The sequence below is a fragment of the Lampetra fluviatilis genome, chromosome 51 (genome assembly GCF_964198595.1).
Source record: "Lampetra fluviatilis chromosome 51, kcLamFluv1.1, whole genome shotgun sequence".
Lineage (NCBI taxonomy): Eukaryota > Metazoa > Chordata > Hyperoartia > Petromyzontiformes > Petromyzontidae > Lampetra > Lampetra fluviatilis.
In genome coordinates, this window is record NC_136325.1 from 7,054,981 (window position 1) to 7,082,874 (window position 27,894).

General features: G+C 54.4%; 1 protein-coding gene across 1 annotated transcript; it reads left to right on the forward strand.

Moving 5' to 3' along the window:
- Positions 1-396: 396 nt before the first annotated feature.
- On the forward strand, positions 397-27,608 carry LOC144948791 (plastin-3-like). Its single transcript, XM_078878442.1, has 16 exons — positions 397-508; positions 2,216-2,379; positions 2,834-2,963; positions 4,450-4,582; positions 5,181-5,262; positions 8,423-8,588; positions 9,611-9,753; positions 11,466-11,561; positions 12,649-12,841; positions 20,078-20,206; positions 23,779-23,857; positions 24,586-24,700; positions 25,497-25,627; positions 25,908-26,031; positions 26,296-26,420; positions 27,473-27,608. Exons 1-16 carry the CDS (start codon positions 442-444, stop codon positions 27,606-27,608), a joined length of 2,013 nt encoding a protein of 670 aa, XP_078734568.1. The 5' UTR covers positions 397-441.
- The last annotated feature ends 286 nt before the right edge of the window (positions 27,609-27,894 follow it).

A 27,894-nucleotide genomic window follows, 5' to 3' on the forward strand; every position in this document is an offset into this window, starting at 1 on the left:
GATCTCTGTGTGATGAGCCTATGGGTCTCTGTGTGATGAGTCTATGGGTCTCTGTGTGATGGGTCTATGGGTGTCTGTGTGGTGAGTCCATGGATCTCTGTGTGATGAGTCAATGGGTTTCTGTGTGAGTCTATGAGTCTCTGTGTTAGGGGTCTATGAGTCTCTGCATGTGAGTCCATGGATCTCTGTGTGATGAGTCTATGGGTCTCATTGTGATGAGTCTATGAGTCTCTGTGTGAGTCTATGTATGTATGTTGAACTGCTTTCGCACTGTGTGCAGCGAACCGTGCTAATCGGAGGTGTGGGGGAAGGACACCTAAACACGCAAGGCAGTTCTAAACCAATGAAGTGTTCAATCTCCCGCGTGTCTCGTGATCTCCATCGCAGAGGCTTGGTTGTGACGAGCGGTGCCGGCTACTCTGCTCACCGAGAGAGACGAAGATGTCCAACACGGCGCACATCTCCAAGGAGGAGCTGCTGGAGATCAGAGAGGCCTTCGACAAGATCGGTAACTCGTCACCGTCTGTCGTCATCGTCGTCGTCATTATCACCGCCAGTAATCATCGTCGTCATCATCGTCAGCGTCGACATCAACAAACACAATCATCATCAGCAGCAGCGGCATGATTGTCAAGCAAAATAAATGTGATAGTCACCGTCGTCATAAATACACTAATTTATTGGCTGAAAATATCTTAATATATAGAGGACTGCAGAGCTTGGGAAATCGCCGGTTGCGCCGGCTACCGGCCTGACTGATGCCTTCCGGCCCCTCTGTGGTGCCTCGGCGAATGTGAGATGCATTTTGCTGAAACGACGACGCAAATGTAGAAAAATAAAACGTTACAATTATTTTGATTTAAAGCTTTCGTGACTGCAGGGATTCATCTTCTTGGTTATTTCGGTAAAGTCACGTAATAAAATAAAACATAATAAAATTGTATTATGTTTTATTTTTATTATTTTATTACTTCCCTTCTACGTGACTTTACCGAAAGAACCAAGAAGGTTACAATTATTGTCATCATTAAAACATTGTCATCATCACCTTCAATGCCATCATCATCACCACGACCATCGTCATCCAAAATCATCGCTGTCATCATCATTCGCGTCAACAACATCAACCGCCATCATCGATTATTACCATGAACAATCGTCAAATACTGTATATCATCATCACCTGTCATCATCATCATCACTGTCATTTGCACGATCACCATCGACAACGTCGCTACAGGAATTGTTGTCGTAAGATCCACGCTGGTGGTTAGGAGGGCTCACGTTACGCAAACAGCACCATCAGGCGATTCGCCAGAATTACGGCTCCGTTGCATACGTATATATACAGGGTGTTGTAAAAAGATAGACCCAATTTAAACGAAGTATATTTCACGATGGAAACATGTTACAATTACACAAACAGTTACAAACGGTTTAATGAGTTATCAAGTTTTACTAGCCATTTCATAAATGCTCTATGTGCCCTCCGCCTGCTGTACGGACAACATCGAGACGATGGTTAAATTCGTCCCAAACGCCTCTCAAAGTGTCTTCTTCCACTGAAGTCACCGCTGCCGTGATTCTGTTTTTGAGGTCATCCAGATTAGTCGCTAATGGTGGCAGGTCTTTGACGTATCCCCACAACAAAAAGTCGCAGACTGTGGTGACGTCTGGAGATCTTGGGGGCCAAGAGTGTAGGGCCAAGTCTTGGGGTCACGTGCGACCTATCCAACGTTGAGGCAGCGCGTCTTGCGAATGACTGAGGCTAGGGGCTGTTTGTGCGCTGGGAGAGGCATCGAGCGGTAATCATGTGAAACTCTATGCCCCGCCCTCTCTATGCCCCGCCCCCTCTATGCCCCGCCCCCTCTATGCCCCGCCCTCTCTATGCCCCGCCTTCTCTATGCCCCTCCCACTCTATGCCCCGTCCTCTCTATGCCCCTCCCTCTCTATGCCCCGCCCTCTCTATGCCCCGCCTTCTCTATGCCCCGCCCTTTCAAGTGGTAACAGTTTCATTCATGGGCGGTTCGTGGTTGCAGAGATTTCGCGATTTCAAATCGGGTCCATCTTTTTAAAACACCCTGTATATTCCTGGATCAACCTCAGGGTGGCGATCGAGGTCACCCACGGACTCGCCCGTGACCTTCCCCTCACCTCGACTCTGCACGCCACCCTAACCACCCTGACCCCCCCCCCCCCCCCCCCCCCCCCGTAGATGTGAACAACAGCGGCTACGTGCAGGACTTCGAGCTGCAGGACCTGTTCCGCGAAGCCAACCTGCCCATGCCGGGCTTCCGCGTGCGCGAGATCGTGCAGAAGCTCATGGTCGTGAGCGACACCGATCAGGATGGGCGCATCAGCTTCGACGAGTTCATCTCGGTAGGCTCTCTTGCCTCTCTTGCCTCTCTGTCCGTGTGTCTGCCTGCGTGCGCGTGTGTGTGCGCGTGTGTTGCACTTGCCCCAACGATCTGTGAAGGCTATACGGTGGGTCTTTGCATAGCAGTTAGCACGCTGCGCTACGACACCTCGTGCGACCCGGGTTCGATTCCCGCTCGGGGACCACCAACACCCGTGACGATTATCCGAACGGGTCCTGGGCCTCCCCTAGGTCGACTCAGCCTCAAATCCGTACCTGGTGTGGTGCGTAAATATCGCCACCGGAGAGACAAAGGCGACCGGGCGTGGTGCTGGCCACCCAGCCCCTCGTGTGCCGTTGCCAGCATTCAGAGGTGCTCGCGAACAGCACTTGCCCCAACAGTCTGTTGAGGCTATATGGGGGACCGTTGTTTTTGTGGTTGTGGTGGTGATGGTGATGATGACGACGTGCCTGCAGGTTTACCATGAGCTGAAGAGCACGGAGATCGGCAAGACGTTCAGGAAGACGATCAGCAAGAAGGATGGCATCCTGGCCATTGGTGGCACCTCCAACATCTCCAGCGAAGGGACCCAGCACTCGTATTCGGGTAGCGCAGCCACACACACACAGCTGGTACACACACACAGCGACACACACAGAGACACACACACAGGCGCACACACACACAACCACACACACAGAGACACACACACAGGCACACACACACACAGCCACACACACAGAGACACACACACAGGCGCACACACACACAGCCACACACGCAGGCACACACACACAGCCACACACACAACCACCCACACACAGCCACACACACAGCCACACACACACACACAGCTGTACCACACACACAGACACACACACAGCAAGAAAACGCAGCCACACACACGCACACACACACGCGCACACACACACGCGCGCACACGCTCGCATACGCTCGCACACACACGCACGCACACGCACGCACGCACGCACGCACACACACACGCACACACGCACGCACACACGCACGGTCATCTCGGTCATCTCAGTCAGTCGACCTGTGGCACCTGCGTCTGCCCCGTGACCTCCTGCCAGCGGGCGTTCGACACTTCACGTGGCCTCAAGGTGCACATGGCCTGGCACAAGCGTCGTGGTGACGTCACCGCCACTTAGTGGCGAATGGCGATTGTTGTTATTGTGTGTGAGTGTAAGTGTGTGTGTGTGAGTGTGTGTGTGTAAGTATGTGTGTGTGAGGGTGTGAGTGTGTGTGAGTATGTGTGTGAGTGTGTAAGTGTGTGTGTGTAAGTGTGTGTGTAAGTGTGTGTGTGAGTGTGTGTGTAAGTGTGTATGTGTAAGTGTGTGTGTAAGTGTGTGCGAATGTGTAAGTGTGAGAGTGTGTTGTTGAGTGTAAGTGAGTGTGTGTAAGTGTGTGTATGTATATGAGTGAGTGTGTGTGTGTGTGTGAGTGAGTGTGTGTGTGTGTGTGTGAGTGTGTGTGTGAGTGTGTGTGTGTAAGTGTGTGTGTGTATGTGTAAGTCGGAGAGTGTGTTGTTGAGTGTAAGTGAGTGTGTGTAAGTGTGTGTGTGTGTGTATGTGTGAGTGTAAGTGTGCGAGTGAGTGTGTGTGTGAGTGAGTGTGAGTATGAGTGTGTGTGTGTGAGTGTGTGTGTGAGTGTGTGTGAGTGTGTAAGTGTGTGTGTGTAAGTGCGTGTGTGCGTGTGTGTGTAAGTGTGTGTGTGTGTATATGTGTGAGTGTAAGTGTGTGTGTGTAAGTGTGTGTGTGTGTGTATATGTGTGAGTGTAAGTGTGTGAGTGAGTATGAGTGAGTGTGTGTGTGTGAGTGAGTGTGTGTGTGTGTAAGTGTATGTGTGTAAGTGTGTGTGTGTAAGTGTGTGTGTGTAAGTGCGTGTGTGCGTGTGTGTGTAAGTGTGTGTGTGTGTATATGTGTGAGTGTAAGTGTGTGAGTGTAAGTGTGAGTGAGTATGAGTGAGTGTGTGTGTGTGAGTGTGTGTGTGTAAGTGCGTGTGTAAGTGCGTGTGTGTAAGTGCGTGTGTGTAAGTGCGTGTGTGCGTGTGTGTGTGCGCGCGTCCACAGTGGAGGAGCGCGTGGCATTCGCCGGCTGGGTCAACAAGGCGCTGGAGCCTGACCCCGACTGCAAGCACGTGTTGCCCGTCAACCCCGACAACGAGTCGCTCTTCAGGTCCTTGGGGGACGGCATCATCCTCTGGTGAGATACAGAGAGAGAGAACCTGGTGGTGGAGCCAGTGGGGGAGGACTTGCTTAGCCAGATACCACTCTGGGGGTGCGTTGGAAAGGAGCAGGGAAGGGAATTGATGTGACCTGCAGTTTGGTGGTTGGGTCGGGGAGTGGGTGAGTTTGTGGGTGCGTAGGTGAGTGAGTGGGTGGGTGATAGGGTGGGTAGGTGAGTGTGTGACTGTGTTGTTGTGACCTGCAGTGTGGTGGTTGAGTCAGGGAGTGGGTGAGTTTGTGGGTGGCGGGGGGGTGAGTGAGTGGGTCAGTGGGTGGGTGAGTGGGTGGGTGGGTGAGTGGGTGGGTAGGTGAGTGAGTGGGTGGGTGGGTGAGTGGGTGGGTAGGTGAGTGAGTGGGTGGGTGGGTGGGTGAGTGGGTGGGTAGGTGAGTGAGTGGCTGGGTGAGTGGGTGGGTAGGTGAGTGGGTGACTGTGTTGTTGTCACCTACAGTGTGGTGGGTGACCACAGTGTGGATGAGACGGTGGTAACGGTCCGGCTAGTCGACCACATTTCACTTTGTGTGTCGTGCGGCTCTGATCAAGGGGACCTCTTTTTGATTTTTTTTGTCCGTCGCAGCAAAATGATCAACATTTCCAGTCCAGACACCATCGACGAGAGAGCCATCAACAAGAAGAAGCTCACCGCTTTCACCATCCAGGTGAGGAGTGGCAGGACCCTGCTGGGAACGGGTCACGAGGCTCGGCGAGGCTCTCCTGGCGACAACAAGCGGAGCAGCAACCGCACAACCGCACAACCACACAGCCGCCCAACCGCACGCCTACACAACCACACAACCGCACAACTGCACAACCACACATCCACACAACCGCACAACCACACAACCACACATCCGCACAACCGCACAACCAACGTCTGCCCTCTTCACCTTTCCTTTAGTCGACTTATCCCGCTGGTCTCACCTCTGCCCCCTCTGATCTCCTGTCCTGCGTCTTCACCTCTCTCCTGCCCGGTGGATGCCCTCTAATCACTTCCCTCGTCTTGCTGAAACCACCGAACAGAGACGGTCGCTGTCACCGCGGCCGTCCGCAACGCTCTTCCCTTCCGATGTTCGGAAGCCACTGGGGCTGGGCACTTTTAAATCTGAAAACTAATTTCTTTCGAATTGCTTTTTGTGTTTAGTTAGTTGGCCTTCCCCCCCCCCCCCCCCCCCCCCCCGCCCGCACCTCCGATTAGCACGGTTGGCTACGTACGGTGCAAAAGAAGTTCAACACACATCCTGCCACGGTGGCTTGGAGATGTTAACTACCTCGCCTGGTATACAGGAGGTCGTGGGTTCGATCTCGACCCTGACGCCTGCTGCTGTATAATTGGAGTCTGCGTGTCTCTCTCTCTCTCCCCGTGGTCACGTGGATTTTTCTCCGGGTCCTCATGTTTTTCCCTCCACATTTAGAATCGACGCCGCTACGCGTTGAGAGTGTTTGGCTTCTGCTATGAATATCGACGCGACGGCGATGAGCCGTCACTTCCTTGGCCTCTCACTTCGTGGTGTGGCCACTTCTGCCAAAAAAACTACGCGAAGCTCAGCGAGGCCTTCACCTGGCGAAATAAAAACTTGAAAACATTTTAGTTTCACTTACAAGCCACGTCTCAAGCCGGCAACGCCACCCACCAGCACCATCAACCGCCCCCCCCCACCCCCTCCACGCTGTACCACCCTTTGCCGTAGCCCGGCTCTCCGTGTCACCGGCTCACCGTGTCACCGGCTCACCGTGTCACCGGCTCACCGTGTCACCGGCTCACCGTGTCATCGGCTCTCCGTGTCACCGGCTCACTGTGTCACTGGCTCACCATGTCACTGGCTCTCCGTGTCACCGGCTCACCATGTCACCGGCTCTCTGTGTCACCGGCTCACCGTGTCACCGGCTCTCCATGTCACCGGCTCACCGTGTCACCGGCTCACCGTGTCACCGGCTCACCGTGTCACCGGCTCTCCATGTCACCGGCTCACCGTGTCACCGGCTCTCCGTGTCACCAGCTCACCGTGTCACCGGCTCACCGTGTCACCGGCTCACCATGTCACCGGCTCTCTGTGTCACCGGCTCACCATGTCACCGGCTTTCCGTGTCACCGGCTCACCGTGTCACCGGCTCACCATGTCACCGGCTCACCGTGTCACCGGCTCACCATGTCACCGGCTCTCTGTGTCACCGGCTCACCATGTCACCGGCTCTCCGTGTCACCGGCTCACCGTGTCACCGGCTCTCCATGTCACCGGCTCTCCGTGTCACTGGCTCTCCATGTCACCGGCTCACAGTGTCACCGGCTCTCCATGTCACCGGCTCTCCATGTCACCGGCTCACCGTGTCACCGGCTCACCGTGTCACCGGCTCTCCATGTCACCGGCTCTCCATGTCACCGGCTCTCCGTGTCACCGGCTCTCCGTGTCACCGGCTCACCGTGTCACCGGCTCTCCATGTCACCGGCTCACCGTGTCACCGGCTCACCGTGTCACCAGCTCTCCATGTCACCGGCTCTCCATGTCACCGGCTCTCCATGTCACCGGCTCTCCGTGTCACCGGCTCACCGTGTCACCGGCTCACCGTGTCACCGGCTCACCGTGTCACCGGCTCACCGTGTCACCGGCTCACCGTGTCACCGGCTCACCATGTCACCGGCTCACCGTGTCACCGGCTCTCCGTGTCACCGGCTAACCGTGTCACCAGCTCTCCGTGTCACCGGCTCTCCGTGTCACCGGCTCTCCGTGTCACCGGCTCTCCGTGTCACTGGCTCTCCGTGTCACCGGCTCACCGTTTCACCGGCTCTCCGTGTCACCGGCTCACCGTGTCACCGGCTCACCGTGTCACCGGCTCACCATGTCACCGGCTCACCGTGTCACCGGCTCTCCGTGTCACCGGCTAACCGTGTCACCAGCTCTCCGTGTCACCGGCTCTCCGTGTCACCGGCTCTCCGTGTCACCGGCTCTCCGTGTCACTGGCTCTCCGTGTCACCGGCTCACCGTTTCACCGGCTCTCCGTGTCACCGGCTCACCGTGTCACCGGCTCTCCGTGTCACCGGCTCACCGTGTCACCGGCTCTCCATGTCACCGGCTCTCCATGTCACCGGCTCTCCATGTCACCGGCTCTCCGTGTCACCGGCTCACTGTGTCACCGGCTCACCGTGTCACCGGCTCACCGTGTCACCGGCTCACCGTGTCACCGGCTCACCATGTCACCGGCTCACCGTGTCACCGGCTCTCCGTGTCACCGGCTAACCGTGTCACCAGCTCTCCGTGTCACCGGCTCTCCGTGTCACCGGCTCTCCGTGTCACCGGCTCTCCGTGTCACTGGCTCTCCGTGTCACCGGCTCACCGTGTCACCGGCTCTCCGTGTCACCGGCTCACCGTGTCACCGCCTCTCCGTGTCACCGGCTCTCCGTGTCACCGGCTCACCGTGTCACCGGCTCTCCGTGTCACCGGCTCACCGTGTCACCGGCTCTCCATGTCACCGGCTCTCCATGTCACCGGCTCTCCATGTCACCGGCTCTCCGTGTCACCGGCTCACCGTGTCACCGGCTCACCGTGTCACCGGCTCACCGTGTCACCGGCTCACCGTGTCACCGGCTCACCGTGTCACCGGCTCTCCGTGTCACCGGCTAACCGTGTCACCGGCTCTCCGTGTCACCGGCTCTCCGTGTCACCGGCTCTCCGTGTCACCGGCTCTCTGTGTCACCGGCTCTCCGTGTCACCGGCTCTCCGTGTCACCGTGTCTCCCGTGGGCCCCCTTGGTCGGCCACGTCAACCGGGGTTCACCCCGTCTTGACCTCCCCCCCCCCCCCCACGGCCTTCTCGCCCCCCGCAGGAGAACCTGAACCTGGCCCTCAACTCGGCGTCGGCCATCGGCTGCCAGGTGGTGAACATCGGCGCCGGAGACATCCGCGAGGGCAAGCCGCACCTGGCGCTCGGCCTGCTGTGGCAGATCATCAAGATCGGCCTCTTCGCCGACATCGAGCTCACGCGCAACGAGGGTGAGCGAGCGCACGCCCTCGTCGCTCGCTCACCGTCGCTCGCCATCGCTCACCGTCGCTCTCCATCGTCGCTCGCCGCCGTCGCTCGCCGTCGCTCATCGCCACCCACCATCTCATAGCAACGTCGCTCACCATCGTCGCTCACCGCCGCTCGCCGTCGCTCACCGCCACTTACCATCGTCGCTCACCGTCGCTCACCGTCGCTCACCGCCACCCACCATCTCATAGCATCGTCGCTCACCATCATCGCTCACCATCGCTCGCCGTCGCTCACCGCCACCCACCATCTCATAGCATCGTCGCTCACCGTCGCTCACCGCCACCCACCATCTCATAGCATCGTCGCTCACCATCGTCGCTCACCGTCGCTCGCCGTCGCTCATCGCCACCCACCATCTCATAGCATCGTCGCTCACCATCGTCGCTCACCGTCGCTCGCCGTCGCTCACCGCCACCCACCATCTCATAGCATCGTCGCTCACCATCGTCGCTCACCATCGTCGCTCACCATCGTCGCTCACCATCGTCGCTCACCATCGTCGCTCGCCGTCGCTCATCGCCACCCACCATCTCATAGCAACGTCGCTCACCGCCGCTCGCCGTCGCTCATCGCCACCCACCATCTCATAGCAACGTCGCTCACCATCGTCGCTCACTGTCGCTCATCGCCACCCACCATCTCATAGCAACGTCGCTCACCGTCGCTCGCTGCCGTCGCGTCCTGGTCCCGTGGACCGACCGCTCATAACGATGACCACGCCGGTTGTGTGCATTTGTGTGTGCGCGTGTGTGTGTGTGTGTGCGTGTGTGTGTGCGTGCGTTTGTGTGTGCGTGTGTGTGTGCGTGTGTGTGTGCGTTTGTGTGTGTGTGTGTGCGTTTGCGTGTGTGTTTGTGCATGTGTGCGTGTGTGTTTGTGCATGTGTGCGTGTGTGTGTGCGTGTGCGTGTGTGCGTGTGTGCACGTAACTCACCCCTCGCCCCCCACCCCCACCGCTCCCCGCTGCCTCCCCTCCCTCATGGCAGCCCTGGTGGCCCTGCTGATGGACGGCGAGAGTCTGGAGGAGCTGATGAAGCTCTCGCCAGAGGAGCTGCTCCTCCGCTGGGTCAACTACCACTTGGATAAAGCCGGCTGGCAGAAGATCAACAACTTCACCACCGACATCCAGGTGCACCACACCCCCCCCCGCCTCCCCCCCCAAATCCACCCACCCCTTCACCCCCACCCCACGATCGTTGTGAATTTTTCTCCAGGTCGTCCGGTTTTGCCATCCCGACCCTCCTCCACCTCCACATTTACAATCAACACGCGTTTCGACCGTTTGGCTGCTGCTGCTGCTGCTGTGAATTCGCACGTGCGATGACGGCCAGGTCGCCTCTGGGAAGAGAATGAGTCGCTCAGGGGGCCTTTTACATGGTTAATAGGATGGTTTAGTTTTTTTGGGGGTTTACAACTTGGACCCACCATTTAGCTCGGGACCCCGCACCTCCAACTAGCAAAAGAAGTCCAACATACATACATCATCATCATCATCCCGAACCTGCAATTAGAATAGTTGGCTACGTACGGTGCGAAAGAATTTCAACATACATCATCATCATCATCATCCTGAACCTCCGATTATAATGGTTGGCTACGTACGGTGCGAAAGAAGTTCAACATACATCATCATCATCATCATCCCGAACCTGCAATTACAATGGTTGGCTACGTACGGTGCGAAAGAAGTTCAACATACATCATCATCATCATCATTCCGAACCTCCAATTATAATGGTTGGCTACGTACGGTGCGAAAGAAGTTCAACATACATACATGCATTGAACGTTTCGATTACAGTATTAATATTGAGTACTCTTCGCATTGTCACCAGATTCTGCACGCACAGGTGGACATTACCGTCATCTTGTTCCGTTATAATATGCGGATGCCACGGTGGTGAGATGTTAACTACCAGAGGTGGGACAAAGTCATTGTTATGCAAGTCCAAGTCGAGTCGCAAGTCATCAAATTCATGACTCGAGTCTGACTCGAGTCCAAGTCACATGACTCGAGTCCACATCTCATAGGTGGGACAAAGTCATTGTTATGCAAGTCCAAGTCGAGTCGCAAGTCATCAAATTCATGACTCGAGTCTGACTCGAGTCCAAGTCATATGACTCGAGTCCACACCTCTGTTAACTACCTCGCCTGGTGTACAGGAGGTCGTGGGTTTAATCCCGACACTGAGGCCTGTATATGTGAGTTTGCATATTCTGCCCGTGGTGGCGAGGATTTTTCTCCAGATCCTCCGGTTTCTGAACATGATTAGAATGTTGAGTATTTGGCTGCTATAACTTTCCACGTGATCAGCCCACTTCGTTGAGCTATCAATTGTGGTCAGGTCAGTTCAGTGGGGCCTTACCTAGTAAAATTTATATATATATATGAAGAGGTTTTCCCCTATTTTCTGGCAACAAAACAGGTGTTAAGATGTTAAAACACCAAACTGAAACCTTTTACAAGGAATCATGTCTGCATTAACCACAATGCTTGTGGTAAGAATGCAAACAAAAAACGTACTCTGATAATAAATGCATTGACTTTTAAACTGATTGGTCCACACCAGAGACAGCTTTCTTTTGAGCCTCGTCTCAAAACGGTGTGAGACCAGAGGACGTCAAAAGGGGAAAACCTATTCTCACATTTTGGTACTGGCAAAGGAGGTCCCATGATGTAGATATATTATAGTTTAATAGTTTTTTTTACAGTTAAATGACGACACATGTATCATCAACGCGGCTGTCTCTCTCTCTCTCGAGCGCGACGCTGGGGACCCCCAACTAAACATGCCGCTGCGCCTCTCCCCACCGACCCCCCTCCCCCCACCGCGTCCCCAGGACTCGAAGGCGTACTTCCACCTCATCAACCAGATCGCGCCCAAGGGCGACGTGGAGGGAGAGGAGAAGATCGACATCGACATGGCCGGCTTCACCGTGAGCCCGCGGGAATACGCACGCATGCACACACGCACACGCGTGCGCACACATGCACACGCGCACGCACATGCACGCATGCACACATGCACGCACGTATGCACACGCGCACACGCACGCACACAAGCACACGCACGCATGCACACACACAGGCACGCACGCATGCACACATGCACGCACGCATGCACACGCGCACACGCACGCATGCACACACACATGCACGCAGAGGGGGATGTGGTGGAGAGGGGACAGGGAAGGGGGGACGTGGTGGAGGAGGGGGATGGGGTGGAGGGGGGGACGTGGTTCTAGCGGGGGGAGGTACGTGGTGGTGGTGTAACAGAGACTGGCGTGGTGTAATGGTTAGTGAGCTGAAGATTTCAGAGGTTGCTGGTTCAACTCCACCCCATGCTCCCATCAACACACTACCCAAACCGGCCCAACACCCGTGTCGGGGGGGGGAAGGGGCGGGGCCTAGAAATGAAAGCGGCGGGGCCTAGAAAATGAGGGGCGGGTCCAAAAAAGGAAAGGCGCCGAGCCGAAAGAGGAAGTGGGCACTCTATGAAGGCTGGCACCAAACTGTGCCACACGACCTCCGGCATGGCTTTGTGGGTATCCTCGGTACCGATTAAGTTATTTTATTTCGATTTAAAGCTTTCGTGACTGCAGGGATTCATCTTCTTGGTTCTTTTGGTAAATTCACGTAGAAGGGAAGTAATAAAATAATAAAAATAAAACATAATAAAATAATTCTAACGACGTTTTGGAGACAGCGTCTGACGCTGTCTCCCTGACAGACCTGGTCTTCACCTGAGGACGGCTGCTTGCGTTGTGGCCGAAAAGTCGTGAGAATTATTTTATTATGTTTTATTTTTATTATTTTATTACTTCCCTTCTACGTGACTTTATCGAAATAACCAAGGAGAAGTTATTTTATTTTCGCGCGTACGCAACCATCGTTCCTCTCCGATGACGTACAACGCGCACGTACGCGCGTACGACGACGACAATGACGCTGATTACCCGCCACCGCTGTTGCCCGCGGCCGCTGTCCCCCCACCCCCCCCCCCGCCACTCCCCCCACCACAAGGAGCAAGACGAGACGAAGCGCGCCGAGCAGATGCTGCAGCAGGCCGACCGGCTGGACTGCCGGCAGTTCGTGACGCCCACCGACGTGGTGCGGGGCAACTACAAGCTCAACCTGGCCTTCGTGGCGAACCTCTTCAGCAAGCACCCGGCGCTCAGCCGGCCCGAGAGCGGCATCGACTGGAGCCAGCTGGAAGGTAACAGCTTGCGCTGTGTGTGTGGAGCGGGCGGTGGCCTGGGTGGGGGTGGTCGTCGGAGAGAAGACGGCAATAGACACCGTGGCAGAGGTCGCAAACGGGTTTTGATTCCTTACCCATACCCGTACCCGGCCGCACCAGGGTCGCAAATGGGTACCCGTACCCGTACCCGGCCAGGTACGGGTAGCCGTTCCCTACCCGTACCCGTACCCTACCCGAAATGAGTGACAAACGGTTACTCACCAGTGACTCACGGCTTACCCGTACCCGTACCCGGCCGCACCAGGGTCGCAAACGGCTACCCGTACCCGTACCCGGCCGGCCTTAGACGGATGCACCAAGACCTGGGCTTGATGTCCCCGCACACCGCAGCTTTTGGCCGCGCCCCAGAGGATCAGCGATAATGGCCTCGGGGGAAGTGAAAAAAAGAGTCAAATCAAGGACGTCGAGACCCCTGCGTATTGGCCCAATAAGTCAGCATCCCACCCAGGGCCTCGCTGGGCCATAGTAGCAAAGCCAGGCCCTTTTGCTCCGGCTGTGTGCGTGAACCAAGGCCCCCAACCCAGAGGCTTACGGGCTTTGAGTGACCCGCACCTCCGGTCGGCTGCGTAGAGTGCGAAAGAAGTTCCGCGCATGCACGTGCCTACACCCCAGGGCCGCAGCGGGCGTCCAGTCGGGGACGGATTGACCCCCGGGGTTTTAGTCCGTCAGCCGCAACGTCACCAGCTACTGAAGACGGGGGGGGGGGGGGGGGTTTATGATTACACTACTACACGTGTTATAATTATTACTGCTACACGCTTTATGACACGTTTTGACGAACGTGCGTCGCGAGCATTTGTCAATTTCTGCTCGCGTCCCCGCCGGGAAAAGAAGAGAAGACACCCCGCAGTGGTTGTTGTTGTTGTTGCTGTTGCCTCAACCGCGGTGGGTTGAGACGGTCGTCGTCGTTGTCATTGACGGTGCGCGCCCCCCCCCCCCCCCCCCCCGGCGAGCTTGTCTCTCTCTCTCTCTAAACCCCCCCCACCCCCCCGCTCCATCCTCTCAGAGATAGAGAGCGACGAGGCTGGCCTTCGCAATGTAGGTACTGTGCCGCGTGCCTGCGTCTCCCCCTTGAGTGGCGGCTCTCCCGTGCTTCCTCCTCTGCGTCAGGGTTCTTCAACTCGTTTTTTGGCGGCCCTGCGCGGTGGCCCACGTGGTGGCCTACGTGGTGGCCCACGTGGGGTCCAAGTGGTGGCCCACGTGGTGGCCCACGTGGTGACCCACATGGGGTCCAAGTGGTGGCCCACGTGGTGGCCCACGTGGTGGCACGCATGGTGGCCCTGCGTGGGGTATCCACGTGGTGTCCCACGTGGTGGCCCACGTGGTGTCCCACGTGGTGTCCCACGTGGTGGCTCACGTGGTGGCCCTGCGTAGTGTCCACGTGGTGTCTATGTGGTGTCCACGTGGTGGCCCTGCGTGGGGCCCACGTGGTGTCCCACGTGGTGTCCCACGTGGTGGCATGCGTGGTGGCCCTGCGTGGTGTCCACGTGGTGTCCACGTGGTGGCCCACGTGGTGGCCCACATGGGGACCACGTGGTGGCCCGTGCGGTGGCCCACGTGGGACCCAAGGGACCGGTTGAGATGTCTCCCCCTCAGCGTGGTCCTGCGAGCTGCGGCCTTCTGAGGAGATTGTCGGCTGAGCGAGACACTTCAGTTTATCTTGAAGTACCCCGTGAGCCGAGAAGCTCTCAAATCGGGTTTCATCAGCGACAAACAGGAGAGAGGCAGATGAGCGAGGCGTAGAACATGGAGAGAGATCAACAACGGGGGGCTGGGGGGGTTAGAAGTCATCTTATCTCACGCGGGACTTGAAAGGCATCGTTAGTTGTAATGTGACACCAGTCGACAGAGTTTATAGCGAGATGTTCAGTTTGGAAAGCCATTCGATGGCATCTGCAGTTGCCACGTGGATTCCATTTGTGCCTCCTGCAAAAGGCGTGCATTTTGGCGATCGACAGGCAATGTGAGCAACGGGTTGCGATGTGAGCAACGGGTTGCCCTTCACCGAAGTCACACTTAGGCTGTGACTCGTTCGATCTCCCACGTATGGAGGGAGGGCAGGATGAGGTAGCCACACCGGCCCGTATGGTGGTAGAGGTCAGAGATGAGATGAGAGTGAGAGTCGTCGAAAAGAGATAAAAGATCGGTGAGATGGAGGCGAAATACACCAGGCCTAGAGATGAGAGACCCGGAGAGAAATGAGGTCGCGTGCACGGAATTTGCGACATTGCAACACGACGGCCGTAGCGTTTGATGCCCGTGGCGTTAATAACCCTCTCACCATTCCGAGATGACCGCAAGTTGCAGGGTTGGGGGGGTCCCGTTCACCGGCGAATCTTGGAACGCGCGAGCGGCTCAGCATTGACGTTATCCAGAGAGGCGTTAGGTGCGGTAGCGGCGTTGTTTTTAAGGACGTCGCTACTCACCGCAGAGAACTGTAGCGACACGACCGCCGCCACTATACGATGGCCGGCGCCAAGACTGTGCCACACCGCCCTCCCGCGCGCGCGTGGCCTTGCGTGGTGAGCCTCGGCACCGATCAAGTTGTTTTACTTTCGATGACGTGCATGTACGGACACGTAGATGTACGTCATCGGAAACTGGACGGGGGGTTTCAGTCGCGTGGCATATATCACGTGACCCGCCCCGCCAGCACGCGTAGCGTGTATCACGTGACCAGCCCCGACCAGCACACTCTTTTATTATTATTGTTGCGTGGCCCGCCATTAAATATAATTGAAGAACCCTGCTCTTACCCATAACCGCTCACGCAGATGGGGGGGGGGGGGGAGTGGGGGGGGGGAGTGGGCTGCCCACTGGGCCACCGCTATTCTCTACTTGCAATCGCCCGATGGCGAGAAGGTTGACTTTTCCCACACGTGCCGAGACCGGTGTCGTCACACCGGTCGGCCCCTGGTACCTGGGGTACGCAACACGCGCTGGGAAAGGAGTTGGCTCCAAACCGGTGTATTGTACCAGCCGTCTGCTCGAGTGTCCTTGGGGTTTAACGACATCGAACCCACGACCGCCCGTATACCAGGCGGGGGAGATAACATCCCCCCCAGGCATTGGCAGCAGGGAAGAAGGCGAGCCTGGGAGAGAGCCAGGGACAATACGCTCACGTAAGCTAAACCACGCACGCAGGGCGCCAACCAACGCAGACCCTGGACCGTTAAGTGGCGAATTCTTTGTGGGATGTTTTCCCGGGACGGTAAATCTCAGCAGCAGCACGAGTCGTTACCATTCCCCTCCCCCCGCCCCCCCCCCGTCAACGGGGGGAACACGCGGGGTGTTTGTGATTTATAGTGGCTCCAGAAATCCGTCGTGCGATTGCAAACCCCGAGTGCTGCTCTATTGCAGTTGTTCCACCCGTTGTTGTTTGTTGTTGTTGTTTCCGTAAATGGTGTGAGAATATGCGCTGCGTTGTCGCCTGTTTAATCCCTAGGGACGTCACGCAGCCCACGCGTCTCTCTCTCTCTGCGCGTGCGTCGCGTACCCCACTCAAATCCATTCACCCTTCGTCCGTCGCGCACAGTCAAGCGAAGGACCGTTGCTCTGCCGGAACGCGTGACCTCTCTCGTCGCGCGTCGCACTGCTCACAGCTGCCGTACACCGGCGTCTCGCTAGTGGCGAGGGGGGTGGTGGGGGCGATCACAGGGAGGGTGGAGCCATTCCTTTGAGGGTCCCCCACTTCATAAACGTCCACGACCGCCGGCTGCAGTGCGCCGATCGTCGGCCTTTCTTCTCCACGGTGCAGCTCCGCTCGAGGGCATCACATTGGATTCACCTCCCCCCAAATTGCGTCCAACCTCCCATTTTCCCAGTCGCAACAACCCTTGTGGCTCAGCCTCTTGTTTTCTGATCGCGCTGTTCAAGAATGTGCGTGTGCGTGTAACGTACGTTGAATTTCTTTCGCGCCATACGTAGCCAACCAGGCTAATCGAAGGTGTCCGCTCGGAGGGGGGGAGGAGGGACGACGAAAAACTAAACACAAAAAGGAGTTCGAAAGAAATTAGTTTTCAATTGAGATGATTTTAAAATGCATAGCTCCCAGCGGCATCCTAATATCGGAAGGAAGAGCGTTCCAGACGGCCGCAGGAGCGCATCTGAAAGCGCCTCGCGAATGCGGTGACTATCGTCTTTGTCGTGCGAGCTCCATCATTTAAAAAGTTGTCTTTCTGCTCTTTTTTTCTCGGTCGCATGCCCGGCGAATTTCCTCGCACGCCATCGGTGTCGTGTCCAGACTTCGACGAATCCCATTTTGTGAACCCTGCAGGCCAGTGGTGAACCCACGTGCTCGGCAGCGAGCGGGCCAGTGGCGGTCAGAATGTTTATTTAGACCGGAGGAATCCGATGAGCTACGCGGCTGTTTATTTCACAGATGTCCAGCAGAGATCGCCCAGTGCAGTGGGTTGGCTTGGCGGGGAGCAGCGGTGCAGCGGTTAGCGCCGCCCGCTTCGAAACCGGCGGCACGAGTTCGACTCCCGGCTCACGAGCAACATTGGCGAAGAGCATCTGATCCGGTCCCTTGGGCCTTCCTTAAGGTCGACTCAGCCTTAAATGAGTGCCTGGCACAAGGCTGCCTGGCCCTATGAGCCGCTGGCCGCGGGCACTCTTTTTGGGCCGCGTTGCCGTCGTGACCTCTGACCTCTTCCTCCGAACAGCACGGCAGTGCCGAGTGATCCTCGGGAGGACCGCCGTCGCAGAAGTTTTCCTGCGGAAATCTCGCGCCCTGACCCGCGGTTTAATAACTAAAACTAAATAACAATCATTAATTTTCTTCACTTCTTTTTATATCTTCTTGGTTCTTTCGGTAAAGTCACGTAGAAAGAGAAAATAATACATTAAACCCATCATCAGGTACGAATGAAAACAAAACCTAGTAATCTTCTTGGTTCTTTCGGTAAAGTCACGTAGAAGGGAAATAATAAAATAATAAAAATAAAACATTATAAAATACTTCTCACGATGTTTCGGCCACAACGCAAGCAGCCGTCCTCACCTGAGGATGGTTGCTTCTACGTCACTTAAAAAAAAGAACCAAGAAGATGAATCCCTGCAGTCACGAACGCTTTAAATCTAAGTTCTTTTTATATTTTTGTACTTCATTACGACTTGTATCTTACCCAGTAAGGCCCACGAAGCTACGTAGTTATTTTTATAAGCGACCTGGCGATCACAAATGATAGCTCAACGAAAGTGGGCTCGTCATCATCACGTGGGAATTCACAGCAGCGGCCAAAGACTCTGAACACGTGGTGTTGTCGATTCTAAATGTGGAGGGGAAAAAACGGAGGATCCCAGACAAAATTCCGCGTGACCACAGGGAGAGAGATACGCACACTCCAAATATACAGCAGACATCGTCATGGTTCGATCGAACCCACTACCCCCTGCATACAAGGCGAGGGAGTTGGCATCTCGCCACTGCGGCACCTCACGGAAGAGCCCCAATTCGACGCCGACCGCCGTCGGTGTCGTTCCAGGGTGACACTTGGGTTATGCAATGTCCTCCCGAGTAACGTTCATCGCGTACCTTGGAAATCTCCATCGGCTCCGTCGGTTATAACCATGTACCCATTCCCCGCTGTCAGATGTCTCGTGATTTTACCGATGCTTCCCCCCCCCCTCCTCCCCCACTTAATTTTCTCGAGGCAACGGTTCACGTCGCTTTTTTGGAAAGGAGATGGCAGAAGAAAATCTGGAACGTGGAGAAAGAAAGCAAAGATGACCTTTGACGATGACTAAACCGGCAACCCCAGAGGCGGTACAGGATGACCTCGAAGTCCCTTTGCATGATAAAAGGATATCGTTACCCTCTATTCCAACAATCCACCAATGACAGATCAGATCACCTCCCAATCCACCAACCACAGATCAGATCACCTCCCAATCCACCAACCACAGATCAGATCACCTCCCAATCCACCAATCAGAGATCAGATCACCGCCCAATCCCCCAATCAGAGATCAGATCACCTCCCAATCCACCAACCACAGATCAGATCACCTCCCAATCCACCAACCACAGATCAGATCACCTCCCAATCCACCAACCACAGATCAGATCACCTCCCAATCCACCAACCACAGATCAGATCACCTCCCAATCCACCAACCACAGATCAGATCACCTCCCAATCCACCAACCACAGATCAGATCACCTCCCAATCCACCAACCACAGATCAGATCACCTCCCAATCCACCAACCACAGATCAGATCACCTCCCAATCCACCAACCACAGATCAGATCACCTCCCAATCCATGCATCAATCGTCCACTGAATTATTATTTTAATAATTCCAGAATTGCTTGGGCAGAATGTGGCCAAAGGACATCGGCATTTCATGCAAAAGTTGACTTTGTGGCAGCCCTGAAGATGACAGCGATGCACCAGACGCCCCACGCCCGCGATTAACGCATTCACACCCGCCACACCATCATGCTCGCCCGGCCACTTTGTCACGTAAATGAACAATCGCACATTCACGAGGAGCTTTGTTTCCTGCCCGCCCCGTGCCTATCCGGTGCTAACGCCGGCAACGCTTTGCACCTGATTGGCACGTGACGTGGGTTCTCGCCACTCGGCACGGTCGTGGGCCCTCCAGAGCCTATACAATTCGATCACCGGTTTGTGCGGATGGACTCGATCCATCCATTAGGGACGTGGAACTTCATATTCTTGGGTTTTTTCGGTAAAGTCACGTAGGTAAAATTTTTTAAATTTAAATTAATAAAAGTAAAATAAAAAATAAAATAAAAATCACGACGTTTCGGAGGCAACACAAGCTTCCGTCTTCAGGTGGAACCGTCACAGGATCTTCCACCGCTGGCTCAAGGCTACAGATCTGACGCGATCCGCCGACCCGTACCCGTCGCTTTGTTTGGGAAATTGCCTTGACCGTGACCGTGGATAAGAGCGGTGGGTGAGCAGTCCATCGACCTACTGGCATTCAGGACCAACATTACCAAGCGGCACTTTGCTTCGGCGAACGAACTCTGGAATCGGTTTCGACCTCCCGGGTCTCATCGGCGGAGCGAGGGCTCGTTGGACGAACGCTGCCGGGATTACCCAGACGTTGTTGTGCAAGCGCACTCCGTACGAACTGCGACTTGTTTTTGACCCCCGTGCCGGGATTAACGTGCGTGCCTGCATTTTGTGTTTAACGCGTTGGGCCTTCTTTGTCAAGGCGGATGTGGTGACGGTGATGTTGGTGATGTTGGTGATGATGGTGATGATGGTGATGATGGTGATGAAACGAAAAAGCCCGGGTCTCGGGCTCGTTCCCGGGGAAGTGGGATCCTTGCTGGGATCCGAGGTGGGAATCGGCGGTGGTGGTGGTGGTGGTGGTTATGGTGGCTCGCCTGGTGAAGTTTCGGGGGCGCTACGGTGGCAAGATGTTAATTACCTCGCCTGGTATACAGGAGGTCGTGGGTTCAATCCCGACCCTGACGCCTGCTGCTGTATATTTGGAGTTTTGCATGTCTCTCATCTCCCCGTGGTCGCGTGGATGTTTCTCCGGTTCCTCTGGTTTCCCCCCTCGACTTTCAGAATCAACATCGCACGTTTCGAGTAGTTTGCTGCTGCTATATTGTCCCTCGTGATGATAAGCCACTTCGTTGAGCTGTCATTTGTGGTCATGTCGCTCCTGTGAAAGAGCTACATAGCTCGGTGGGTTTTTTTAAGCCGGTAAATAAAATAAACAGTTCAAAAAATTAAAAAATATTCGACACATCCGACAATAAGCATTTTGAGATTTCACAGGCGACAGGGGAAATAGGATCTCTGCGAGAAAAGAATATCAACGTGGCGACCGCGTCCCTCGTCACCCGGTTACTGCCTTCACGTTTCGCCCACTTGCCCTCTGCTCTCTCCACCGTTGCCCTGCATGCAGATGCCAGACTGCCTTTGGGCGCTTATCGGTCCGTTGCTTCTTGTGCACGGCGGTGAGGCTTGGGTGGTGGGAACTCAGGAGTTATTATTTTTTGTCGTCGGTGATGGTGGTGGTGGCGGCGGTGAAAGCACTCGGCCGCTAAATTTCGATTTAAAGCTTTCGTGACTGCAGGGATTCATCTTCTTGGTTTTTTCGGTAAAGTCATGTAGAAGGGAAGTAATAAAATAATACAAAATAAAACATAACAAAATAATTCTCACGACGTTTCGGCCACAACGCAAGCAGCCGTCTTCAAGTGGAGAACAGGTCTGTCGAGAAGGCAGAGTCTGAAGACTCGGCCGCCACTTATTTTTAAATCCTTCATATTAAGTTCGCTTGCTTGCTTGCTTAGGACCGTGCAAATCTTTCGGTCGTTTTTTAACCCACTTCCCGTGATCCAATCGAGCTGACATTTTGCACACAGACTCGTTGTGCGTGACAATTAATGTTCGTGTCCAAAAAAAAAAAAAATGTCCAAAATTTTACACTTTTTAGGACAAAAATATTATATTTAATTACCAATTGCTTAATGGTGCAATGCAAGCATCTGACCCATAGGTGGCAGCCATCTCAAGCCAGAGGACGAGGGGACTCTAGCCGCCACGCATATAAAGGATTTATAGTGAAAAACTTTGTTTTTAAGGGTTAATTTTTTTTAAATGCCCTGGAACATTCGGGATGCCCAAACGTCCGCACTCGAAGATGGGACGTCGCGTTTCCTCTGCTGCTCGCCCCAGAGAAGGCCTTGCAAGCGAGGCGACTGACAGATTGTTCCACTGGACGCCAACATTAGGAGGCGAACAAAGACAAAGATCCCCCGTATAGCCTTAAAAGAATGTTGGGTCAAGTGCTGCTAGCAAGCAACTATGAAGGCCAGAACAGCACACGAGGGGGTGGGTGGCCAGCACCACGCCCGACCGCCTTTGTCTCCCAAGTGGCAATGATTACACTACGCACCAGATACTAATTTTTTTAAGCTGAGTCGACCTAGGGGAGGACCAGGACCGGTACAGATAATCGTCACTGGCGTTGGTCGTGAGCGGGAATCGAACTCGGGTCGCCGGGTTCGTAGTGCAGCGCGCCTACCGCTCCCATCACTCAAAGACTCACACAGAGACCCATTGACTCACACATAGAGCTATAGACTCACACAGAGAGCCATAGACTCACACAGAGAGCCATAGACTCACACAGAGAGCCATAGACTCACACAGAGAGCTATAGACTCACACAGAGAGCCATGGACTCACACAGAGAGCCATAGACTCACACAGAGAGCCATAGACTCACACAGAGAGCCATAGACTCACACAGAGAGCCATAGACTCACACAGAGAGCTATAGACTCACACAGAGAGCCATAGACTCACACAGAGAGCTATAAACTCACACAGAGAGCCATAGACTCACGTAGCGGAGTGGGAACGTTCGGAGGAAGATACAAGCTGGAAGTCAGTCAAGAAGCCTCGGGTCCCTCATTGTGGAAATCCTTAGTAGGGTTCCTTATTTTGTAAAACCCTAAATAAAGTGGCTCTTCATGTAACACGCACATATAAATCCCCGTTAATTGGTCCGACATATATATACAGGATCGCAGAGCTCGGGGCAGTTGTTGGGTAGCGCCGGCTCACCACCAACCGCCACGTGGCTGTTGCTGAGGACCGCTCCTCGTCTGCGCTGCCACCTCCTGGCGCCTCTCGATCTCTCGAGTCTGGTGAGGTGGTCCCTTGCTGTCGTTGCCACGGGGAAGATGTTATTCCAATTTTTTTTTTATTTAAAGCTTTCGTGACTGCAGGGATTCATCTTCTTGGTTCTTTCGGTAAAGTCACGTAGAAGGGAAGTAATAAAATAATAAAAAGAAAACATAATAAAATTATGAAATTTTGATTTAAAGCTTTCGTGACTGCAGGGATTCATCTTCTTGGTTCTTTCGGTAAAGTCACGTAGAAGGGAAGTAATAATAATATTTTATTATATTTTATTTTTATTATTTTATTACTTCCCTTCTACGTGACTTTACCGAAAGAACCAAGAAGATGTTCTTCCATGTCGTGTGGTCTCAAATGGGCTTTTCGGGGATTTGTGCTACAACAACAGAAGACGAAGCAGCAGCAATGTCCAACCACCTTCGCACGTTCATGGCATCGCAGCCTCTCTGAACGCTATCGTTGTCTTCAATTAACATTTGGACTCGGCACACAAAGACTAAACAGAAACACGTGTGTACACTTTAAATATGGCAATGATCGCAAGGATTGCAATAATGACATTATTCATAATAATGTGGTAACATTGATGAGTTAAACGAATCCAAATTGCCACGGAAGTCACGCGTCTTGACACCCAGTGTTCTACAAAGACAAAGATCCCCCGTATACCCTTACCAGACTGTTGGGGCAAGTGCCATTAGCGAGTACATGTAGTCAGCACCACGCCCAGCCGCCTTTGCCTCCCCAGTGGCAATGTTCACATACCGCACCAGGTACTCATTTGAGGCTGAGTCGGCCTAGGAGGAGGCCCAGATAATCGTCACTGACCGTGAGCGGGAATCGAACTCGGGTCGTTAGGTTTGTAGCGCAGTGCGCTAACCGCTACACCACCGCTCCCCCCTAGTGTTCTACAATCACACACAGACACACTCATCACTCGCACACTCACAAAGATAAAGACAAAGATCCCCCCCGCTCCGTATAGCCTTCAACAAACTGTTGGGGCAAGTGCTTATTAGTGGCGACAGTTGTGGATGTGGCAGTGGCAGATGCTTGCTGGTGATGGCATGGGGCTTCGCTCTTCGCTCTCAGCTCTCTCTGTGCGTGACGGACGCATGCGGCGCGGGCATGGGGTGAGCGGCGGTGAGGTGAGGGTGAGCAGGTGAGCGAGGGTGACGCGTGGGAGTGACAACCCACGCAGCCGCCACCTCGCCCCGCTAACCCCGAGCGCGTGTGCCGTGTCGCCAGGCGAGACGAGGGAGGAGCGGCAGTTCCGCAATTGGATGAACTCCCTCGGGGTCATTCCCTTCGTCAACCACCTGTACAGGTGAGCCGCGGGCGTTGTTGGGTCACGGGTTGGATGCGACACAACGCGCGCGTGTGTACGTGTATGTATGTGTGCGTGTGTGTGCGTGTGTGTGTGTGTGTATGTGTGCGTGTATGTGTGCATGTGTGTGTATGTGTGCGTGTATGTGTGCGAGTATGTGTGCGTGTGTGTGTGCGAGCGATAGTGTAGTGGTTAGCGCGCTGCGCGATGAACCCGGCGACACGGGTTCGATTCCCGCTCACGTTCCAACACCGGTGACGATTATCTGAACCGGTCCCGGGCCTCCCCTAGGTCGACTCAGCCTCAAATGAGTACCTGGTGCGGTGTGTAAACATCGCCGCTAGGGAGACAAAGGCGGACGGGCGTGGTGCTGACCACCCACCCCCTCGTGTGCCGTGCCGGCCTTCATAGGTGCTCGCTAACAGCACTTGCCCCTACAGTCTCTTAAGGCTATACGGGGGATCTTTGTCTTTGTATGTGTGTGTGTGTGGGGAGCGGTAGCGCAGCGGTTAGCGCTACGCTGCGCTTCGAACCCGGCGACCCGGGTTTCATTCACGACCAACACTCGGCCCTGGGCCTCCCCTAGGTCGACTCAACCTCAAATGAGTACCTGGTGCGGTGTGTGAACAACATCGCCACTGGGGGTGGCGCCGGCCTTCACAACAGCACTTGCCCCAACGGTCCGTTGAGGCCACACGGGGGATCTTTGTCTTTGTTGTGCCCCGCAGTGACCTCACGGACGCGCAGGTCATCTTCCAGCTGTACGAGAGGATCCAGGCGAAGGTGAACTGGGACAAGGTGAACAAGGCGCCGTACGCCAAGCTGAGTGCCCACATGAAGAAGGTGAGCCCCAGTGACGTCATCGCCACCCCCCCCCCCCCCAAACTCCCCCCTCCCCCCCAAAACCCCCCCACCAACATCGCTTCAATAGTCCCCACCCCCTTGGCCCTGAGATTGAGGATTCATAATTCGTGAGGTCACGGTCACGGCAAATAAGCGGAGGGAACCCGTCCCCGCCGCGTAGCGAGAGGGCGCCCTGTGCTGGCTCGGGTCACGTGTGCTGGTGGAAAAAAAAGAGAGGGCCCTATTGTTTTTTAAACATAATATATTTAGTGTAATTTTTTTGTTTTTTATTTTTTTTTTATGGTTAAAAATATTTTAAATATACATTCATTACTTTATTATTATTCGATTTAAAGCTTTCGTGACTGCAGGGATTCATATTCTTGGTCCTTTCGGTAAAGTCACGTAGAAGGGAAATAATAAAATAATAAAAATTAAACGATACAATTCTCACGACGTTTCGATTGCAACACAAACAATCATCATCAAGCAAGTTAAAAAAGCAATTTTAAAAAAAGGAACCGAATGAACCAAAGAGTATAAAAAAATTAAGTTTTTAGATTTATTTTAAAAGTGCTTCAGCCTCAACAACCGGAATTATAATGATTGCTTGTGTTGCAATCGAAACGTCGTGAGAATTTTATTGTTTAATTTGTATTATTTTATTATTTCCCTTCTACGTGACTTTACCGAAAGAACCAAGAATACTTTATTATTACACATTTTTACATTACTTTATTATACATATTTTCATCATCATCATCATCATTTTTTCTTCTTTGTCTTTTGTCCGCAGCTTGAGAACTGCAACTACGCGGTGACGTTGGGCAAGGATTCGGGCTTCTCCCTGGTTGGTATCGCGGGGCAGGACCTGTACGAAGGCAACCCCACGCTGACCCTGGCGCTTGTGTGGCAGATCATGAGACGGTGAGGCCTCAGCGTGAACGGTCAGAATCTGGGTGGAGAGGGGCTGGTCACCCCGTGGTGCCCTTATAAAACTCAACGTTTAACCTACTCACGCCGGCTTGTGCCCACCCTCACAGTCGGCCATATTTGCGGAATACACCACGCCGCCGTTGACCCTGGCCATTGACCGAGCAACCCAACGTTCCTACCAGCTCCCTCCGCAAGGAATGTGCTTTTGCACGAATAGCGCTTCGTAGAAATCAAGTTTGATTGATTGAGTTGGCCGCGTGCGTGTCTCCAGGTACACGCTGATTGTTCTGGAGGACCTGGGTGATGGGCAGAAGGTGAACGACGAGATCATCATCGGCTGGGTGAACGAGAGCCTGGAGGAGGCCAGGAAGAAGTCTTTCATCTCCAGCTTCAGGGTGCGTCGCTAACGCTGCCATCACCATCCCCGGAATCACCATCGCCGTCGTTTGCCTTTGTGTATCCGTGTCTCTCGGTGGTGCATCTGCAACGCCATCTCAGACAGTTCACCCATGTCACCCCGGTTCGGTCACCTTCCGGCGAGCCTTCGACACTTCGCGTGACCTCAAGGTGCACCCCGTCTGGCACGGGCGCCGTGGTGACAGACCGTTCAAGGCTACACGTGGGGGTCGTGTGGTGTGGTGGATCTTTGTCTTTTGCAGGACACCAGCATAAGCAGCAGCCATGCGGTGCTGGACCTCATCGATGCCATCCAACCGGGCTCCATCAATTACGACATCATCAAGACCGGCTTTCTCGACCTCAAGGAGAAGCAGGACAATGCCAAGTGAGAGACCACACTCCAGGCTTCCCAGGGCGGGCCAAGTGGTGGCTATGAGATGTTAACTCCCTCGTCTGGTATACAGGAGGTCGTGGCTTCGATCCCGACCCTGACGCCTGCTGCTGAATATTTGGAGTTTGCGTGTCTCTCTCTCTCATCATCATCATCATCACGGTGGCTATGAGATGTTAACTCCCTCGTCTGGTATACAGGAGGTCGTGGCTTCGATCCCGACCCTGACGCCTGCTGCTGAATATTTGGAGTTTGCGTGTCTCTCTCTCTCATCATCATCACGGTGGCTATGAGATGTTAACTCCCTTGCCTGGTGTACAGGAGGTCGTGGCTTCGATACCGACCCTGACTCCTGCTGTAGTTTGCGTGTCTCTCTCCCCGTGGTCGCGTGGATTTTTCTCCGGGTCCTCCGGTTTTTCCCCCCACATTGAGAAATCACCATCACGCGTTTAGATTATTTGGCTGCTATACATTTCCACGTGATGATACACTTCATTGGGATATCGTTTGTGGCCAGGTCACTTCTGACAAAGAGCTACGTAGCACGGTGGGCCTTACCTGGTAAAATAAAGAACAGTTTAATATTCTTGGTTCTTTTGGTAAAGTCACGTAGAAGGGAAATAATAAAATAATAAAAATAAAACATTACAAAAGAATTCTCACGACGTTTCGGCCACAACGCAAGCAGCCGTCCTCAGGTGGAGAACAGGTCTGTCAAGTAGACAGAGTCTGTCTATTATTTTATTATGTTTTATTTTTATTATTTTATTATTTTCCTTCTACGTGACTTTACCGAAAGAACCAAGAAGATGAATCCCTGCAGTCACGAAAGCTTTCAATGGAAATGTGGTATGGTTGTTGCAAATTATCAGAAGTGTTCAAAAACGTGTTTAAGCACCCGTATTTATTTTATACAGGCACAAAACGCCGATCACAAAACAGAAGAGGGGGGGGGGGCAGAGTGGGAACAGAAACTCCAAAAAATATGTTTAACCGTGCCCCCCCCCCTTCTCTCCCTTCTCGTCTCCCTCCCTCGTCGCCGGCAGGTACGCCATCTCGATGGCGCGGAAGATCGGCGCGCGAGTCTACGCGCTTCCCGACGACCTCGTCGAAGTGAAGCCGCGCATGGTCATGACCGTGTTCGCGTGTCTCATGGGCCGCGGCATGAAGCGCGTCAAGTGAAGTGGGGTGGTGGGGGGTGGTGGGGGGGGGATGGTGGAGGGGAGAGGGGGGGGGGAGTTGTGGGCGGTCCCGACGGCTGTGACCGCCGCAGCCGCCCCTGCAGCCTAGCCAAACATAAAAAGAATAAGTCGGAAACGAATGTCCTGGGGGGGGGGGGGGGGTGTCACATCATCGCACGTCACGTGTTTTTTTGTTCTTTAAATGGCCTTCCCCGGGTGACAGCGGGGGGAGGGAGGGGGGGTTCTAATGCTAACGGGACCCCAACCGACACTGAAACAGCGCCGTT

Excerpts from the sequence above, each read along its gene's own strand:
- LOC144948791 (XM_078878442.1), top strand. The coding sequence starts at position 442 with ATGTCCAACACGGCGCACATCTCCAAGGAGGAGCTGCTGGAGATCAGA. Across the intron at positions 509-2,215 it reads AGAGGCCTTCGACAAGATCG|ATGTGAACAACAGCGGCTAC; the intron begins GTAACTCGTCAC and ends CCCCCCCCGTAG. Across the intron at positions 20,207-23,778 it reads GATCCTTGCTGGGATCCGAG|GCGAGACGAGGGAGGAGCGG; the intron begins GTGGGAATCGGC and ends CCGTGTCGCCAG.